The sequence below is a fragment of the Akanthomyces muscarius genome, chromosome 4, assembly GCF_028009165.1.
Source record: "Akanthomyces muscarius strain Ve6 chromosome 4, whole genome shotgun sequence".
Taxonomy (NCBI): domain Eukaryota; kingdom Fungi; phylum Ascomycota; class Sordariomycetes; order Hypocreales; family Cordycipitaceae; genus Akanthomyces; species Akanthomyces muscarius.
Window position 1 is genome coordinate 1,918,028 of NC_079244.1, and position 18,748 is coordinate 1,936,775.

General features: G+C 55.2%; 6 protein-coding genes across 6 annotated transcripts; 4 read left to right on the forward strand and 2 right to left on the reverse strand.

The window, feature by feature from the left end:
* Nucleotides 1-578: 578 nt before the first annotated feature.
* On the reverse strand, nt 579-2,330 carry LMH87_011308 (uncharacterized protein; the record flags this gene model as incomplete). The annotated part of the gene is made up of 4 exons (XM_056200427.1): nt 579-1,825; nt 1,884-2,070; nt 2,125-2,244; nt 2,301-2,330. 4 exons carry the CDS (start codon nt 2,328-2,330, stop codon nt 579-581), a joined length of 1,584 nt encoding a protein of 527 aa, XP_056052277.1.
* Nucleotides 2,331-2,766: 436 nt separating this feature from the next.
* Nucleotides 2,767-3,680, forward strand: LMH87_011309 (uncharacterized protein; the record flags this gene model as incomplete). Its single annotated transcript, XM_056200430.1, has 3 exons — nt 2,767-2,793; nt 2,849-2,928; nt 2,987-3,680. The coding sequence occupies 3 exons, from the start codon at nt 2,767-2,769 to the stop codon at nt 3,678-3,680; spliced, it is 801 nt and encodes a 266-aa protein (XP_056052278.1).
* Nucleotides 3,681-4,809: 1,129 nt separating this feature from the next.
* Nucleotides 4,810-7,447, forward strand: LMH87_011310 (uncharacterized protein; the record flags this gene model as incomplete). The annotated part of the gene is made up of 3 exons (XM_056200431.1): nt 4,810-5,161; nt 5,266-5,472; nt 5,535-7,447. 3 exons carry the CDS (start codon nt 4,810-4,812, stop codon nt 7,445-7,447), a joined length of 2,472 nt encoding a protein of 823 aa, XP_056052279.1.
* A 1,017-nt stretch (nt 7,448-8,464) lies between these two features.
* Nucleotides 8,465-10,789, forward strand: LMH87_011311 (uncharacterized protein; the record flags this gene model as incomplete). Its single annotated transcript, XM_056200432.1, has 1 exon — nt 8,465-10,789. One exon carries the CDS (start codon nt 8,465-8,467, stop codon nt 10,787-10,789), a length of 2,325 nt encoding a protein of 774 aa, XP_056052280.1.
* A 952-nt stretch (nt 10,790-11,741) lies between these two features.
* Nucleotides 11,742-13,519, forward strand: LMH87_011312 (uncharacterized protein; the record flags this gene model as incomplete). Its single annotated transcript, XM_056200433.1, has 3 exons — nt 11,742-12,073; nt 12,148-12,741; nt 12,799-13,519. 3 exons carry the CDS (start codon nt 11,742-11,744, stop codon nt 13,517-13,519), a joined length of 1,647 nt encoding a protein of 548 aa, XP_056052281.1.
* A 584-nt stretch (nt 13,520-14,103) lies between these two features.
* On the reverse strand, nt 14,104-17,018 carry LMH87_011313 (uncharacterized protein; the record flags this gene model as incomplete). The annotated part of the gene is made up of 5 exons (XM_056200434.1): nt 14,104-16,466; nt 16,535-16,616; nt 16,676-16,754; nt 16,814-16,860; nt 16,926-17,018. The coding sequence occupies 5 exons, from the start codon at nt 17,016-17,018 to the stop codon at nt 14,104-14,106; spliced, it is 2,664 nt and encodes an 887-aa protein (XP_056052282.1).
* Between the last annotated feature and the right edge of the window lie 1,730 nt (nt 17,019-18,748).

Genomic DNA, 18,748 nt, shown 5'->3' on the forward strand with positions numbered 1-18,748 from the left:
TACGCATTTTGGCGGAAAATGCCCAAAGAACAGATTACCAATTTAACGAAGAAATGACATCTCCTGTAATTAGTAATGCGGTCTACACGCCTCTTTTCTTCCGACTCTCTGGCCTTGTTGGATGTCACCTCCGCTCCGCCATCTCCAGCCTGCAGTGCAATTAGAGAGGGAAGACAAGACAGCCTGATGATAGCAAAGCCCCGTGCAAGGGTTGCTCTGCACTTCAAAGGGCTGTGCATATGATATCTTTTGTGGAGTACAGGTACATGTTACTAGACGAAGACGGTCCTGTTACGAATACGATGGAAAGGCGGACTATCCTTCGCCAATGTCATGCGAACCCTGAACGAAAGGTGTCTCGCAGCCTTTTGTTTAAAAGGCAAATGTGACAACGCAGTCGTATCGGTTTGCAAACCTCCGCGGTACCATTGCATTGCACCTTTCCAAGTAGACAAAGAGATAAAGATTGCTCAGATACGACGGTAATATTCCTATGATACATGAATTGGGAACCGCTCCCTTTTCTTTTGAAATCCTGCGTGGTCTATCCTCGCTTTGGTAATGCAAGCTCCCCACCACTACATTAGGTTGATGCCGACTCCCAGCTGCAACCCTTTAGTGCCGACCTCGCCCTTGCGTAGCACCAGAGGCAGGCTAAAGTTCAGTTCAAATCGAGCAACAGGGTGTGCATACACGAGTCCAACGCCAGCAGCTGCGCTCGGAGCCCCATTCAGCAACTCCCCGACGGCATTGAGCATGCCGTCTCGGACGGCCGAAGCACTGAGACCGGACGAGGTCACGCCGGCTTCTTCACCCTTGGATTTGCTCGCATTCTGCAGAGCCACTAGGCGGCCGCCATTCGCAAACACCTGGAAGCGCAGCCCAGAGTCGGGTCCCTTGTACGGCAGAGGCAAGAGCATGTTGACGCTTCCAGCAGCAAACACATCACCACCAACAGAGTCCTTGCCGTCGTGAGGTCCCAGACCACCGAGCTGGAATCCCCTTACATCGGCAGGACCTCCAAGCTGGAAGCGATCGTTGATACGGCTTGGCTGAGCCTTGCCATTCAAGTCCAAGCCCAAGGGCAAAGGCCACAGCATGCCCATGCGGAGCCCGCCGCCAACGGAAATGCCGGACTTTTGGGAGGACCCGGGAATTGGAATGGGGATCGCGCCGCCCAGCTCGAGCTCGCTCTTGGAAAAGGCAACATCACCTCCTAGTGGCCCAACACCTGCAAGTTCGAACCGTGATCGGACCATGTAGCCATCCTGGGGTAACTGCGGATTGTCACGGCGCTCCCTGTAGAACGTATGTCTGAGGGCACTCTTGAGAGAGTCACCAGCGTCCTGTCGGACCGTAGCACTAGCGCCTTGACCCAGACCAGTCACCTGTCGCCACAGACCAGCGTACTCTACTGTATGACTGTCTCTTTGCTTGTTGATCCATGAGAATTGAAACGAGCCACCCTTGAGCACTTCCTCGTGTGATGCCCAAGGCTTTTCGGAAGCGGAAGCAAGAGCCTCTAGCGAGACTCGCATGTCTGGGTTGCTCAGCACCGGGGCGCCGAGGTTCGCGCTGTAGGCAGATCGCGTTCTCGTGCCGGATCGTGCATTGAGCGTCAACATCTCGGCTCCTCCGAATATGTTGCGCCACAGCAGCGATCCATAAGCAGAGCCCTCGCCATTTCCAACGTCGGTCCCGGTTTGTAGTTTGAAGCGGGGCAGCTCTTTGAGGGACAGGGAGACGTTGACATCGGTCGGGTTTGACGAAGCATCTGTCGGATCAGATTGCTGAAGGAAGACCTCCGGTGGTTCTCGAAGTATTTCTGTCCAAGGCTCAGCACGTAATACTTGCCGATTTGATTTGCATCTTGCACAACTCACGTAGTGCGCTCAGTTTCCCACTGGCCTCCTGTAGCTTTGCTAGCACTTCTCCCACCGTAGAAGGAGCACCGGGCTGATCGGCCAACAATGGCTGCACGATTGGGTTGAGAAAGGGGCGTCGAATGTTGTTACCACCGAGGATATTGACTTCGTTGACGGTCATCGGCATGGCCGTTTGGTCGATCATCTAGGAGGTGGTCAATTTTCGCATCATTTGTCCAAATTGACCGTAACGTCTTACCAGATGCGCGACTCGGCGTTCTCTGGCTTCCTGGTCGGCGGTACGGGATTCCGGCCGGGCCTTTGCATCTCGCAGGACATCCATGCCATCTTCGTGCAGTTTATCGAAGCCGCCGGCCGACTGTACACAATGCAATGAGTGCCTGGCCTCGACGAGTAAATAAGGGGTAAACGTACCGCCGAAAAAGATCTATTTCCCGTCGCCATTGTTCTTGTTTTGCGGCTATTGGGGATGGAATTGGCGCATTTGACAAATATTCCCCCTCAGCTTGGTCGAGAGAGCGGAATATCTCGCGAAGCTGTCCAAGCTCCGGACGCAGCATGTGGCGCACCCACACCAGTGTGGCTGGGGCCCTGACCAGCGCGCGCACACCAGCCACAAAGTCTATTTGCCACGCTGACGCCTTGCTCCGGCTCCGTTGCCTTGTTTGACTGACTGCACTATCCTTCAACATCTCTTTCGCTACCAGATTGCAGCAGGGCGCATAGCACGATCAATATCCATATTTGTTCATCTTGACATCTTGTTTCATTGCGCAGCCATTCTTTTATCCGCCCGGAATTCATCGAATACATCTGCCTCGCCTCCTCTCGTCACGCGACTTTCCTTTTCCTCGGCGCAATCTGTATCCTCAGAGTAGCCATGGCTAGTAGGGCGGCTTTCAAGCGTGTATGCATTAATCTGTGCACATTACCGCTGGTAGAGTGCTAACATGCAGTTACAGTTGACTCGCGAATACAAGACGATATCTGAGAACCCTCCTCCATACATTACCGCACACCCCTCCGAATCTAACATCCTCGAGTACGTATAGCTTTACCGAGAACTTCGCGGTCGGAAGCTAATAGAGTATTGGTTTTAGGTGGCACTATGTCATAACAGGGCCAGAAGAAACCCCGTACCACGGCGGTCAGTACTGGGGCACTTTAATATTCCCACCCAATTACCCGTTCGCTCCGCCGGCCATCCGAATGCATACGCCCTCTGGCCGGTTCCAGCCTTCGACGCGACTCTGTCTTTCGATATCCGATTTTCACCCCAAGTCTTTCAACCCTGCCTGGGAGGTATCGACCATCCTCATTGGCCTGCTCTCCTTCATGACGAGCGATGAGATGACTACTGGTTCCGTCTCGACCAACGCCGCGGAGAAGAAGTTCCATGCGTCCCGGTCAAGGTGGTGGAATTCGACGGGCGGCGGCTCGCTGACCAAGAACCCGGCCAATAAGGGTAACGTCAAGGTGGGCGACGGTGGCGCCAAGTTCCGCTCGGAATGGGCGCAGCTCGATGCCGAAAACTGGGAATGGATGAAGACTCACAAGGTTGATTCCGTTACTGGTAACCGCGCTGGTGGAGATAACGGCGCCTCGTGCGGCCCGCAGCTTGGAATTGCTGGGACTAGTGGCCATCAGGCGCAAGCCGTGGTCGATGCCGTGGTGCAGCAAAGGGACGCTGGTCGGGGTTGGATATACCGGAATAAGCTGGTCGTCGCCGGCGCTGCCATATTCATATATGTGCTCATTGCGAGACTAATGAGCGGCGAAGGAGGCCTTGCTTAGATCCAGACGGGCTGTGTGATCGCTACGACTAGAGCGACAGTCGTGACGCATGCAACGGGGCATATAAACACATCATAATAGCAGAACCCTAGCGAGCCAGCGTCAACAGCGGTGTATTCTATAGATAAGGCTATCGGGACCACCTTGATGTGCTTGTTGAAACGAGTAACCAAGATGTCAAGTTACTTGGCACCTGCTGTCGGGCACCCGAATGTACTCTATGCGAAACCACGGACTGGGTTGAGAACGCCAGCGGCGCAGGTATTAGTAGCAAAGGGCCGGTGCGTTTGCCACGGGTTTCTTAGGGCGACCACCGGCGATTATTACAAAAACCTAGAAACCGAGAGGCATTGATCTGCAAAAAGACCAGAGGCATCTGTTTGCTCGCAACTGGGTAGGCACCCTCGTCGCAGCCCCATCGGTATTCTCCGAAGTCGCAGCGGCGGACGGTGAGAAGTGGGTGTGGACGTGGAAAGCAACAAGAAAGTGAAGCCTAACTTGACAGTAAATGTATGTGACTCTCCATCCATCAGCGACGGCACAGATACTGCAACTATTGACGCTCGCCTGTAAGGCAGAGCAGTGACAAGGACTCACAGCTTTTAAATTAATTCATGTACTTGGTACCCCATCGAATGAGATGGAATTCAGAAGTGGCTCCCCTTGCCCAGGGCCTTCTCCGATTTGCAGGCGCACTGGCCGCCCCCACAGCCTGGGCGAGTCTGCCAAACAGGCGGCTTCAGGAGAGAGACGTTACCCCGGCCGTGCCCAGGACCGCTGTAGAACGGTCGCAAGCTGCTGGGTTGCAAGTGCTGTAAATTGGTGTAGCGGCCTGTCACGGCGCGCCCATTGTCCCAGGCGTGGAGGTCCAGGCGTGGTGGTCCAGGACAAAGGCACATCTCTCGCTCCAGCGCATGATTTAGCCCCAGCTAGCTTCTGGCAGCCCGCCAAACAGGGCCTCCTCACTGGTCATTGCCAGCCCGCCGCCGTCGCTCGCCGACCGCAGATTTCGTCCCAAATCTCGCCTGTTGCTCTCTGCAACCTCTCTCGCCTCTTGCACCGCACCACCTGCGCAACATCTCCCATAGCAGGGCCGCTCTTCTGCAGCCCACTCGCCCTTCTGCTCGCCATGGCTCCCGCCAACGGCTCGTCCAAGCCGCGCAAGGCTACTGCCGCTGCCGCTGCCGCTGGTGCTACTCCTGCTCCTGTGGTGCCAGTTGCGGCGACGACGAACAGCAAGCCTGCGCAGAAGAAGGCGGTGGTGCCCGCTCTTCCTCTGCCCTATGTCAAACGTCAGCAGGCTGCTGCTGCTGCCTCCGCCGCAGCGAATGCGAACAAGACGGAAACAAAGACTGATGACGCTCGGCCCAACGGGAAACAGAACAAGTCAAAGGACTCCAAGCCTCGCAAAGAGGAGAGCTCCAAAGCCGCTGCTGCGGAGCCGGCGTTAGAGGCTACAAGCAAAGCCGCCAACGGCTCAGGTAAGGCATTCACTGCACAGGCTTTTTTGCTGAATTCACTCTGCTTTAGCTCTTCCATAATCGTCTGCATCGGGTTGAGCTTGCTCTGCTAACACCAGCTCCAGAGACCGCTGTTACGCCGTCGCAGGCCCAGGCCAAAGCACCACCAGCCCCCAGCAAGCAGCCACAGTCACCCAACACCGATTTATCCGTCAGCCGACACTCGGCGGAGGCCGCGTCGTCTGCGACCGAAGTCAAGCAAGAGGTCATCAACGCAAACGGTAACTTAAACGCGTCTGTAGGCTCCACTGAGCGACGAAGCAACAAACACAGTACGTGGCGTAGCCGTACCGCCTCGCCAACAGGCCTTTTGATGCTAACTCTGATGTGCTAGCAGCGAACGCGATGACCAACAAAGGCCCTAAGTCTCGACCCCCTCCCGCCGTCTCGCCTACCAGATACCACATGCCTCCGCCTTTCCAGCCTGGCAATAGGATGCCGGGCATGCACGCCAACGACGATGGGTCTAGGGGTTCTCGACCGCTTGGCCCCAACGGCCACGCCCATGTGCACCACCAGGCCCATCCGAGCAACAGCAGCCTGCATTTTGGTGGCTTCCAGGAATCTCAGAGCTCTAGCCCGGCTCCTCCTCACTCTGGTGGTATCGCTCCGCCTCCGGGCATGCCATTTCCTGGTGGGCGCCAGCCATTCATGGGGCCAGGCGGTAACGGCTTCCCGCCCATGATGCCGTACGGCCCAGACATGATGCCTGCTACGACGTTTGACAACTACGGAAGACCCCCGATGGCTTATGCCCCTCCTGATTCCTACCCGCCTTATCGCAACAACTATAACCCATCCGCTCCACACAGCTTCCACGACTCTCATTCTTCCATGGAAGAATTCAACCAGCAGCAGTACGCCGGTCGAGTGCCTATGCGCAATGGAGGCCCTGTTGCAGAAGAACAACAGATGCAAGGAAACGCTGGTCGAATGTTTCCCCCACCCGATTTTCATCGCATGATGCCCAATCCCAGCATGCCGCCTCACCTGATGCCCCCAAGCGATGATGCCGACCAGCTGGCTGGATACACACAGCAGCAGTTCGGAAATCCAGAGCTATCTGATTGCTCTCTTGAGCTGCGCTACCTAGACGACCGGGCGCCCCCAGTCCGCATTGCTGCCCATAGATTCGTCCTCAACCGATCGCCCGAACTAGCATCGCTTTTGCGTCAGCAGATACAATCGCCAAGCCCACCCGATCGCTCTCAGCAGACCGTGTTGATTGAGACCAATAGCAAGTGGATTCGTTCTGATGCGTTCTACATGGCAGCTCAACGCCTCTATGGCATGTCGCTCTTACAGTATCCCGGCAATCGCAACCTTCATATCGAGTCTGGTGATTTGACAGAAGCTGGCTCCAATGTCGATCAGCTCGATTTCGCACTCTCCTATGCAGCCGCTGGCCAACTGCTTGGCTGGGGGCCTGTTACCAAGCGTGGGTGCGAAGTGGCTACACAGCTTATTGACTGGCAGACAATCGAGCGAGTCTTGGAGTTTGCATTGGAAGGCCACTGCGACTTGGGCACTCACGATGCATACAGATACGGAGAAGGCTCTAAGGTTATTCTCGATGCTGTTGTCACTTTTATCGTGCACAACTTCCCATCTACTTTTGAGCTGGATGCCGAAGTGGTTGCTCCCGTCCAGTATGCGAGACTACCCATGCATCCCCCGCCTCCAGCACCAAGTCGACCCGCAGCCCAACAAAGCACGATCCTGGCAGACGAGAAGCCAGTGGTGCAGCTTGGCAAAGGACGACGCTCGCAGAAGCTCACCAATATCCAGTTCGGTGATTTGGCCCTTACTGAGAGCAACCCTGCTTCCGAGACCGAAACACCAAAAGCGTCCCGCCCAGCGCAGCCCGTCTCTCATGCGGTCTTGTCCCGAATCTTGCTCAACATTCCGTTTACGCAGCTCAAGATGATATTGGAATCCTCTGGATCTGGCAACGTTAATGGCTGGGCCAACGCCGAGTCACGATACCGCATTGTCAAGGCTGCAGTGGATGAGCGCGAGGCGCGTCGCGTCAAGGCAGTTGATGCTGTCGCCGATGACCGTGTTCCAGATGCTGAGGAGTTGCGCGCCAGCCTGAGAGCCCCCGAGCCTCGCAACATGCCGCGATGGGGCGCACTGGGCTGGCACGAGGAGATGCTTCCCTATGGAAACCCCGATGGCCCTTCTTTAGGACGCAAGTGGGCTCCTCTGTCAGCGCCGCACAGCGGCCCCGTTGCGGATTATCCTTGATATATGAGCGAAAGGGATCAATTAGTATGGACCTAACGACATAATGATCCGCATATGCTGCAAAAGACAACACATTATATGAGCATTGCATTTGCGCCTGGCTCCCTTGGAAAAGAGGAAAGGGACAAAAGTTTAGCATGATTTCAGCAACGATTGGGTTTATTTGATTATTGCATTTGCGACTGGCTTCGCCAGATCTAAGGACAATCCCTAAACAGGAAAAAAAACACGCATCGGGCTATCTAGCTACCCACACTGATCAGCGTCTCAGTGTAACCAACGCCTTTGCTTATGGCGGGGTACGATTCATACGACAGGCATTGGCAGCCGGGTTGCTGATGAGGCTAGGCTGAATAAGTCTCGTTGGTGGGTATTGCAGGATTGGGGCGTCAGCTTGATGTACAGACCCGTGAGACCCCAAAGGAACAGGGTGTTGCGAACATGGCGCCTGGGGATGGTATTTAGGCGAGGGGTAGGGTGGTCTTTGGGGATTCGATACCACGATGAGACCTGGTATGTTCGGTTGAGGATCAGGTCTTTTTCTTCTCTTGCGATCTGTGTTATTTGTCTTTTATGCGAGAAACGGGATGATTGGGCAAGGATGTCTACGGCGGAGAGGAACTGGCCTGTATGTATTTACGCCGATATATCTTTGGATTGGTGATAGGTCAAACGTCACACCGACCTATGATAATTGTATGAATTGATTTGCGCATGACACAACTTTTTTGTTTCATTTTTGTGCATGGCGACATGTGCTCACCCGATGGTTGTGATGTAAATACTCTAAGTAAGCTGCCGTGTATTGATTTGGTGGCTCGAAGTAGCGCCGTCAGCTCGCTCGCCTCGTTTGCAAACCTTCGTGTGACATGTAACAGGCTGACTAGCTCATCCTAAACGCGGCACTGCCTAGGCCGTGAATTTTCGTTTCGCTTCGAAACCTGCAACCTCAAGCAATTATATTTCTCCGGCGGTCTTTGCTTTGATTCTGCGCCCTCGGATATGCACACAACGAAGATGACGGCGACACGGAGACTGGATGAGCTGGCTGCGGAGCTCATCATCGAGATTGCCAGGAACCTATGGCTAGGCGACATGAGCCAGCTGGCCCAAGCCAACCGTCGACTATATCAGATTATCGATCCGCTCCTGTACCAGCTGGATGCGCAGCCATATTACCAGTACGCGCTGTTCTGGGCCGCGCGGCATGACCTGCCCACAGTGGCCGAGCGTGCGCTTCGTGCCGGCACGCTTGCCCTGTCGCGCTACGGAGAACCATCCTGCCTACGTCCCTTTGGCCAAGTCTTGTTGAACGTGGGGTTGATAGAAGCACTTACGCCTCCTGACCTTGATACGCCGATTCGGACACCGCTCGATATTGCTGCAGGTGAAGGACACACCAAGGTTGTGGGCGTGCTGCTACGCCACCTGCAGTCGATGGAGTATGCGAATATCAAAACGGCGGCTATTCGACGAACGGCCTTGCACGGCCAAGTCGAGACGATGGACATGATCCTGCGGCACGCGGGGTATGCACCCGAGTGTGCGGCGCAGGTGGTAGAGATGGCATTTTGCGAGGCGGCTAAGGCAGGACAGCGGGCGGTGCTCGAGAGGCTGCTTGAAACAAAGGATGGTCCTGCGGCTGTTGACACGTCTGCACAGTACTACCGTACGGCCATGATGGAGGCTGCCGGAGCGGGTCACGACGAAGCCTGGGATCTTTTATCGTCCATTCATCCAATTGTCGAACTTGACGCCAACCCTGTCACACAGCATGAACAATTATTACACCCCCTAAGGATGCAAGTCACTGGCAAAGGCTGCAGAGGTATTTTGGAACTCGTCGAGAAGTTCATCAGTCTGGGCCTCGACCTGACGCGTGAGACGGCGATTTCATCACTGTTATACGAGGCTTGCCTGAGAGACAATGCTCCGCTCTCGGAAATGTTACTCACTTATTCAGCCAATGAGCAACGAGATCGGGAAGTGCTTTTTCGCAGATTTCACATGTTTCCTCAGGTCAGCAAGATGCTGCTAGCTCGTGGTATTCCGCGCAGCATCTATGAAGAGGTTTTTCAGGACGCCGTGTCAGGAGAACGCATCAACGAAGCTTGGATGGCCGTTTCCGCCATGCACAGCGCTACACAGTGTATTGTTGGTAATGCGGGAGATATGCTACATGTTGCCTGCCATGGAGCTTCTCTCGAACTTGTCCAACTTCTGCTGTCGGTTGGTTCATCTCAAGAGAGACGGGACAGGGCGGAGTGGCAGAGACATAACCGCAGGCCGCTACAAGTATTAATGGACAATGGGAGAGAAGATGAACGCTTCAAAATTGCAGCATTACTACTCGAAGCCGGAGCCGATCCCAATCAGCGCGGCGATATCGAGCCGAAAGGCGACTCGCCGCTTAGCAGCGCTTGCGCAAAAGGATTGCCAAAGGTCGCTCAGCTTCTGCTAGAGCATGGCGCGGACCCTACATATTTGGGGAAAGGCCGCAAGTCCGTTCTCCACACTACGTGTCTCGAGTGTCTAGATGTCGCTCTGATACAGGATTTGCTGAACCGAGGTGCAGACCCGATGGCTAGAACATTCGGCGGTGCCACGCCGCTTCATGAACTGTGTCTGGCAAGCAGAGCGAGAGTGAGCGGTAACCCAACTGTCCGATATCAGATTGTCAAATTGCTCATTGCTCACGGCGCGGACCCGAATGCGGAAAATGCTACTGGCGCCACGCCTCTTCACCATGCTAGCTTCAAGACTGCAGTAGACCCCGAGGATGCCAAGGTCGTTTTGGCACTGCTGGAGCACGGCGCTGATATTGAGAAGCGGAGTAAGCGTGGGTACGGTCCCCCGCTGTCCCTTGCGTTTTCCAGTGCGAACCCCTACGTTGTTTCTCTTCTGCTAGCTCAAGGGGCGCATCTATCCCAGCATTCGCTCAGTGGATATTGCGGCCAGTTTTATGAACTGATACGCGACGAGAGTTCCGACGCATGGTTGCACGAGATGATCAAGACCCTGCTTGCCCACGGAGCCGACAAGGGCATATTGCATGGAGGAATATTGCTGCCGCTCAGCCAACAATCGCGCACGATTAACTCGCTGCGACTGCTGCTGATGCGTGGAGTGACGCCCGAGAAGGGCGTGATAATCGTTCTGAGGAAGAGGGATGATAGGCTGCGCACGGAAGCGCTGGCAAGGGCGCTAGGGATGGTCTCGGTAGAGCCAGGCGGCAGTTTCAACTTTGACACGGAAAGAAGTGTCGCGCTGTCGTGGCCAGATGAGAAGAAGGAGAAACCACATTGGATGGAGGAGGAAGAGGAGGATGTGATGTACTATTGAGAAAGAGCCAATGTGCGCTGGGACGTGTGGCGGAAGTTGGACAATGGAAAAGAAACATGCTGGTAAGCGCATTCGCATTTACTGGCGAGAGAGAATTCGGTATCCAGATTTCCATTTCCATTGTAATAGCAGACCATGATGAGCATGGTGAACATGATGGACATGACGAAGATAGTATACATGACAAGTGTAATAAACACGGCAAAAGTAGCAAAATAAAGAAACGAATTAAAGATAAAGATGGACACTTTTCACAAAGACAGCAAAAACAACACATATGACAGATACAATGATTACAACGGCATGACGGCAAATCTGATGAGCATGAACAGCAGGGCTGTCGCACGCGGGACAAAAGATACATGTCTACGTCACAATGCAGCTAGGAACGAACAGGTACTTGTTGTCCAACCCCAGACAGCCCACCCCACAGTCTGACAATAGCGTGGTTCTAGTGCCATGCTGCCGCACCGAAGCCGAGGCTTGCATGCATTTGGCTGCCTGTGATTTAAACATTCCAATCCCGCCTGGGGTCAGCCGTGTTTTCCCCTTCTATTTGCCTGTTGTCGTGAAATCTGACCTGCCCGGGAGATTACTCTGCTGCAGAGTTGGCGTCTGTCAGCTTCCATTTTTATTTTACCTTGCACGCCGGGCGTAGAGCAGATTCTACTCTAAAAACTAATTCATATAACCGATCCGAGATAGCTCGTTTAGTACCAAGGTGATCGCTAGCTCGTGGGCTGCAGGAGCACTCACGCCGCTTCCCGCTCCCCCCCCCCCGTTTCCGTGCCTCGGGATAAGCACCAGCTCTCCCATCAGCATCAACAACGCTCGACGCACACGCCATACACCACCCAAGCCCCCCCAAAAGGGTCATCGATCGCTTTTTCCTCACGCCTTCCTCCCGCCGCAGATGACTGAGCAAGCCTAGAGGCAGAAAGAAGCAGTAATAATGTCTTCGCCCGATGGAGCGAGCGCGGGCCGCCCGCGACGGGCCTCGTCCGCCGCAACCACCGTCGACCCCGTCATGCGCAACGCCCTGCGGTATACCGTCTCGCCGCGCGAGTACGCCGCGCTGCACAAGTACATCATTGCGCGCTCCAAGACGCTGCGCCGCAACGCGCCCACGCCCGCCGCCGTCGAAAAGGCGCTGGCCCCGACGCCGGCGAGCGCCGCGAGCGACTACAATGCCAAGGCTGTGCGGCATGCCCTGCGCGTCTTTGTGACGTCCTGGGTCGGCATGAAAGGATACGAATTTGTCTCCAAGAAGCTCTCCAAAGATAGGTAAGTGCACTGTGCCTTTTCGGCAACGCGGGAATGAAAAGGGCTGACCATGGGGGATTTGGAAAAACAAATAGCACGCCCGCCAAGAAGACACCATTTTACAAGTCGCCCGCTCTCCGACTCTCCCTCTCGCTGTCGAGCATCCTCTTCCTCTACCGTCTGCTCTTCCGCTTCCTCACGCGTCTCCGTGTCCATCTCATGGAGCCTTCGGTCGAGCCGTTTCGCCGCCGCAACCCGCGCACCGCCGCGGCCCTCACGTCGCCCTACGCGCCGGCCGTCGGTGCCTCCTTTGCCGGCCTGGCCCTTGGCATCTACCCCTCGCCGCCGGTGCGCGCTGGTGTCGCCCTCTGGCTGCTCTTCAAGGCGCTCGAGTACAGCTGGGATCTTGCAGAGGGTGAAGGCATGATATGGGGCATGAAGCAGGGCAGGAAGCGTGAGCGGCCATGGTGGTTTGGCAGCTGGCTGCTCCAGCCCTTGGCCTTTGGCCAGCTGCTCCATGCGGCTGTCTTTGACAAGGATTGCTTCCCTGATAGCTACGGAAAGTTTATCTGGGGCAATTCGCCGGTGTACCTGCACGGCCGCCCAGAGGGCTACCCGACGAACCTCAAGTGGCCAAGCAGGGACGAGGTCGTCACGAGTCTGTCTGAAATGGCACGCCTAAACTGGCCGTAAGTTGCCTTTTCTATATCTTAATTGTATGGGCGGTTGCTAATATCATATGACAGTGCTTACATCTCGCCAACCATGTTCCCTAACAAGAAGAACATTCTTCCACCCACAGTCACGGCCGTGTCGCCTCTTACCTCCCAGGCACATCCACTCATCACATCACTGTCCTGCGCAGCCCTTCATCCCAGCGACCCGTCATGCACCCGCACATATCTGACCTTTTGGCTCAAGTCGTTCCCGCCTATGGCACGTTTCTTTGTCCTCTTCTACTCCGCAATGACCATCATCCCTGGCTTCCGCCGCTTCTACCACAGCCCCATCACCGGCCTGCAGCACATCCTTTCGCGCTCGACACGCATGACCGCCTTTGCCACCGGCTCGCTCTCGACTGCATGGGCCTCCATCTGCTTCTTCCAGACCTACCTACCTCGTCACCTGCTGGCGACTCAGCGCTTCTTCCTCGGTGGCTTCTTCGCCGGCTTGTGGGCGTGGATCGAGCGCAAGCACGGCCGCATGGCATTCCTCTACAGCGCTCGTGCAAGTGTCAACTCCCTCTGGAAGGTGGGCGTTAAGAGACGTTGGTGGCGCGCCATGAAGGGCGGCGACCTCTGGGTCTTTGTCCTTGCCCTCATGATTACTGGTGTCGTCTACGAGCGTGATGCCAAGGCTATCCAGCAGAACTCATTCCGCAAGGGTGTCAGCTGGGTCCGTGGTGAAGGCTGGAGAGACTGGGCTATTGAAGAAGACGAGGAGGAGACCAAGGAGAAGGACGAGTAGAGATTGTGCTCTGGACGTCGAATGGGGGCATGATGTGGCCAACATGTTTATCCCATGTATATGTGGAAAGTTGTGCAGCAAATTAGGAGTTTTGGGGGCGAGCTGTATTATGACCATCATGTTAGCCTGTGGGCTGTCCGTTTCTTTCTGTTTTCTGTCTCGGCATCACTTTTGAACTCTGCTTAAGGACTGCTACCCTTCGGGTACACCCGCTCGATGAGCCGATAAAAACCCTTCATGAAATCAACTGTCTATATTTTCATCCACAATTGCTTTTACCGGGGCCTGATAACCATTTTAGAAGTTTTAGGCTCATTATATAACTGGGCAGGCAATACTATTCATATTTATGTCCACAATGGTGTTTGCAGAACATGATTGATAAACAACTTGGATATTTTCAGCTTATTATATAACTGGGTAGGCAATATCGAAAGATATATACTGCCTCGAGACATCGGAAAGCACGCTTTATTGTCATCCGCTTCTTTGCGCAAACAGTCAAGACCAAAGAAATGCCATCGAACTCATCACCTGAACATTACGCCAAAGCGAGACATAAGAAGTACTGAAGGCAACACTACTTAAGGAGCAGGGATCTTGCCATCGCTCCACCAGGGGTAGAAGCGTTCGCCCTGGGCCAGGTGGTGCAGTTTGCAGGCTTTGTCCTCACATCCGAGACCCGTTTGGTTGTTGCCCCACCAATCGATCTCTTTCCCTGCCCACTGAACGGAAAAGAGCATGACGATGGCAGAGATGGCAATGGCGGCTGACAGGGAGCCGGAGAGGACATAGTTGTACTTGGACCAGAACGCCAGGTAGCGGCCGCGGATGAAGATCCATGAGAACCAGGCCACGGGCACGGCACCCCACGCGTACGAGAAGCTGTAGGGAGCCCACTGGAGGGAGCCGGCAATGACCGCGACAATGTGGACCTGGCGGATGGCACGGTTGTTGGGCATGGCCTTCTTCAGGCTCCAGGAGATTAGGACGAGGATGATGCCGATCGGGAAACCCATCAGCAGCCAGCGGTACTGTCCGTCCTTGCCGAAGACCTTGATGGGACCAATGGTGCCCCAGAGGACAGAGGCGGTGAAGAAGGTGTTGGGACCGGGGCAAAAGAAGCGCATGGGAGCATCCTCCGTGCAGACGTTCTTGATGTCCATCTGGAACTTGAGGACGCCGGTGCACACGAGGGTGGAAATGAGGGTGGCGAGCAACTGGCCAGCAAACGTGACACGAGGAGGAATCTTGACATAGTGGGCAAGCTTGAGATCATTGGCAAAGGACAGGGCGTGGGCACAGGTGACGTAGCCGTACGACTTGAAGAAGTTCATGGCAAGCGCATTGCCTTCGACAATCATACCACCAATGAACTCGGCGAGCACGTTGAGAGTGATTTCGATACCCGTCATGGCGTACACGATACCACATGGCACGACGAACACGAGGCAGAGAAGGATGCCGTAGAAGACGGTACCAACGGACGTGTAGGTAGGCCAGACGGCAATGCCGACAACACCAAAGACGATGGAGATGACGAGAACACCAAAGTACCACCATTCGGAGACTTCGGGATAGGCAGCCATGAGACGGTTATGAACATCTTGGTACTCGCCCTCGTTGGCACGAATGGTGTCGTCTGCGGCTCCATCAGCGACCTCGGTGCTTGTGCCCTTCTTCTTTCCCCACTTTAAGCCCTGCCAGAGGTTCTTGAAGCCCATGGAAATCTCGTATCGATGATAGAGGACGACGTGGGTGACGATGGCCGAGTAGACGGCGAAGAAGAAACCATAGACGAGAGAGTTGCCGGCCGTCATGTAGGGGGCAGAGTAGGCCTTGTACTTGGCCTCGTCGTACATGCCGTGGCTGTCCAGGGTGCGGGAGACGTTGTAGAGCTTGCCGTAGTGGTCGTAGATGCGGTTGGAGATGATGGGGAGGTAGCCCGTGTTCCAGGTGTTGCTGTACCACACGCCGGCGATGAAGAAGCCGGTGATGAACATGCCGCCGACGGCGTTGAAGGTGGAGAAGGAGGGGATCATGAGCGGGTCGGTGGTGAAGCAGATGATGTTCCAGTCAAACGTCGGGACGGGGTTGAAGAGACCCAGGCCGTTCCGCATGCCCGTCCAGATGTCGAGATTCCGGTTCGTGGGCGCAATCCACGTCATCCAGCTAAAGTAGGACAGGACCTGGAAGATGTAGTTGGGGAACCAAAAGTAGACAAACATGGCGGCAAAGGTGACGAGGAAGAAGTTGTAGCGCGAAATGTTCCACATCTTCTTGAAGGGGCCCATGACGCCGTGGTTCTCCTCGTTGTGCAGGGCCGAGTTGAGGGCGATGGTGACGAGGGACGAGGGCCACACGCAGTACGACGGGTAGACGAGGAACTTGCGCGTCAGGCCCGCCAGGCCGTAGCCGATGAAGTTTGTGGCAAAGGCGTTGCAGAACATGTAGCCAAAAGAGCGCGCGTACTGCTGGTTGAAGTACTGCGGCAGGACCTGGACCCAGACAATGTAGGCAGTGTAGGGCGTGCTGCGGGACGTGTTGGCCATGATGGCGATGAGCATGTGCTCCTTCTTGTTGAAGCGGCCCGGGTTGAGCGGGACCGTGATGCCGGTGAAGGGGATGGGGATGTCGGCGCGCGGCATCCAGCGCTCCCAGGCCTTGCCGAGCGGGTAGGCGAGCAGCTGGGCGACGTTTGTGTCGAAGCGGATGCTCGGCTGGCGGATGCTGAAGAGCTGGTTGACAAAGGCGAGGAAGACGGAGAAGAGGATGCCAATGGTCCAGGCGCGGATCGTCGACACGTGCAGCGAGGGGTCGTCGTGGTTGTCCACGGCGGCGCGGACCTCGGCGTAGGGGCTGTTGTGGGTGATGAGGGCCGCCTCGAGCTTCATCTCCTGGATCAGGCGCTCGTGCTTTTCCGGGTTCTCGGCGATGCCATCCTTCGCTGGTTGGGTTTTCTGGTTAGCAAAGAGGGCGGGCGACGGAGGAGAGAGATCTGGCTCATGGACGTACAGAGGAACTCTTTGATCTTCTGGAGAGTAACAAAGGGGAAGTTAGGGTCGCCATCGTGGATGCGAATCACGTTTTCCATCAACTACAGTCGTGTTAGTTCACACAAGATTGTCCCTTGGATGGGTGGTGGTGATGGCGTACCTTGGTGACAGTCTCGAGGGACATGGCGTTTGCGGCCTCCTTGGCCTCGAGAATATCATCTTCTGTGGCGTTCAAATGACTACAGAATTCGTCAGTTTCACAATGGCTGCATGTACGTATGGCGTAGCACAAACTCACCCTTCAATTGTTTGGGTGCGCTGCATGTCCTCCGAGTCATGAGAGTACTGTAGGCAAAGAACACCGCGTTAGCCGCACAAGCAGGACCCGAGAGACAGATAAAGTCACTCACCACCCTCTCCACGGCTTCCTTCTCACCAAGAACACCGGCATTGTTCTGGTCTGGAGAGTTAATCTCGTGGGTTTCATTTACAGATCGCGCCATGATGAGTTGTCCCGTCTCCTGGCTCCGGGAAAGCAGAAAAAGCAACTTTTGAGCCCGGGGTATAATGTAATCGGGCGTAAAAGGGATGCACGCAAGATTTTGGGCGAGAGGAGGAGATGGGAATTGAGGGCATCATATAGTAAAGTTTAAAAATTGCCAGGCCTGGGCTGGGCTGGGGGACGCCAACGGTCACAGTATCGCCTCCTCCTCCCAGCCCGGGAAAGATAGAGAAGGATTGCTGCGCCAAGATCGCGGGGGGTTGCATGGCTGAAAAAAGAGGCTTTATTACAATACTTACGGTGGGGTGGCTGCGCGAGAGCAGAACAGCAAGAGATCTCGGAGTTGAGCTTCCTCAATGGGTGTAGGCTGCCCAGGCCCTAGAAGGTTTGGGGCGCACGGATAGCCTGGTTGCCAAGGGACCGTCGGGGTACTTTGTTTCCTGCGCGCCACTGAAGAAGCAGCAGTATTAGGAGGGAGGGTTGCATTACGAAAGGAAAAGGAAGACTGCGCGGACAATGATTGCTACTTTGGAGCTGTGCCGAGTCGAGGGACTCGCCGATGAGGAGTCCATCGCGGGATATTCATTACATTCACAATACGATACTGATTTTCCGTGCTCGAAGCACGAAACTATGAACTCTCAGTCACAGCACCGACCTCCTTTGAGTCCAGCCCGACTTTTGTCGCAGGAACTTTTGGCAAGCAAAGAAACCCCAAAAGGCGCTCTCATATGACATGTTGCTCTTTGATAGAGTTGTGGCGCTAAAGGCAATTAGTTGACTAGTTCGGCGCCCGCGCAGAAAGGAGATCGGTTGATGGGCTCCAGCAAAAAAAGGCTAGATTTGCAAGCTTATCTTGAGCCTAGAAAGGCTCTTTCCGAAAAGAGTCCACTGAAGCAGCTAGCGTTGCGCCTTGGTTCTCCATGCAGCGTCTTTTTTGCATCACAGGTCTTTTACTTTGCTAGCCTCAGCCAGAGAGCTGAGAGTCTGCTTCCGCCGGTCGTACATGGGAACTTCTGCGGAAGCAAAAGACGTGATGAGGACGCGGCCTCACGCGTGATGCCAATCCTTTGCTGGGGGGGTTGGCCAATCGGTATTCTGGAGGGCAAGAGAACAACGAGGCAGGACAGGGGCGTACTGAGCACACTCGGTGCAACCCCCTTCCTTGCACCCCGTCAGCGGTCTAGAATTGGAGAAGCAGTCTGGGCAATGTCTTGGCTTTTGGCTTGCCCAGGCTGCGCCCGCGGCGACGAGAGTTCTTTTATTTATTAGGGGAGGAGCAAAAGCCCAGCCAGTCGTGGCAAAGGCTGGCCAAGGCCCGCTAAAGTATGGTGTCCATCACGCCAGTTGAAGGCCTTTTGTTGCAACTATTGGAATTGGAGGGGGTTGCGCCCGCTGGAACGCAAGCACAACAGCCTCGTCGAAGGATGTGTCGACCAGTACGGACAGCTGTCGTGTCAAGCTGGTGACTGCTTCGGGGAATTGATTGCTTGCCCAATGGGAATTTAGAAACTCCCAAAATGGCACCGCGAAATAAACCAGCCTCTCGGCGATGTGTTTCTTGGCCGGTTGGCACATGGCCATGTTGAGTGATCGTGAAGAGCGAGCATGGCAGGAGCATATTTGCCGCCTAGCAGATCGCGCCACTGGTTCTTTTGACCGGGCGCCTTTTTTTTGACTCTGCGCCGCGCCTGGCATTCTGTCGCCTGGCACTAATTACGGCTCCAGCAC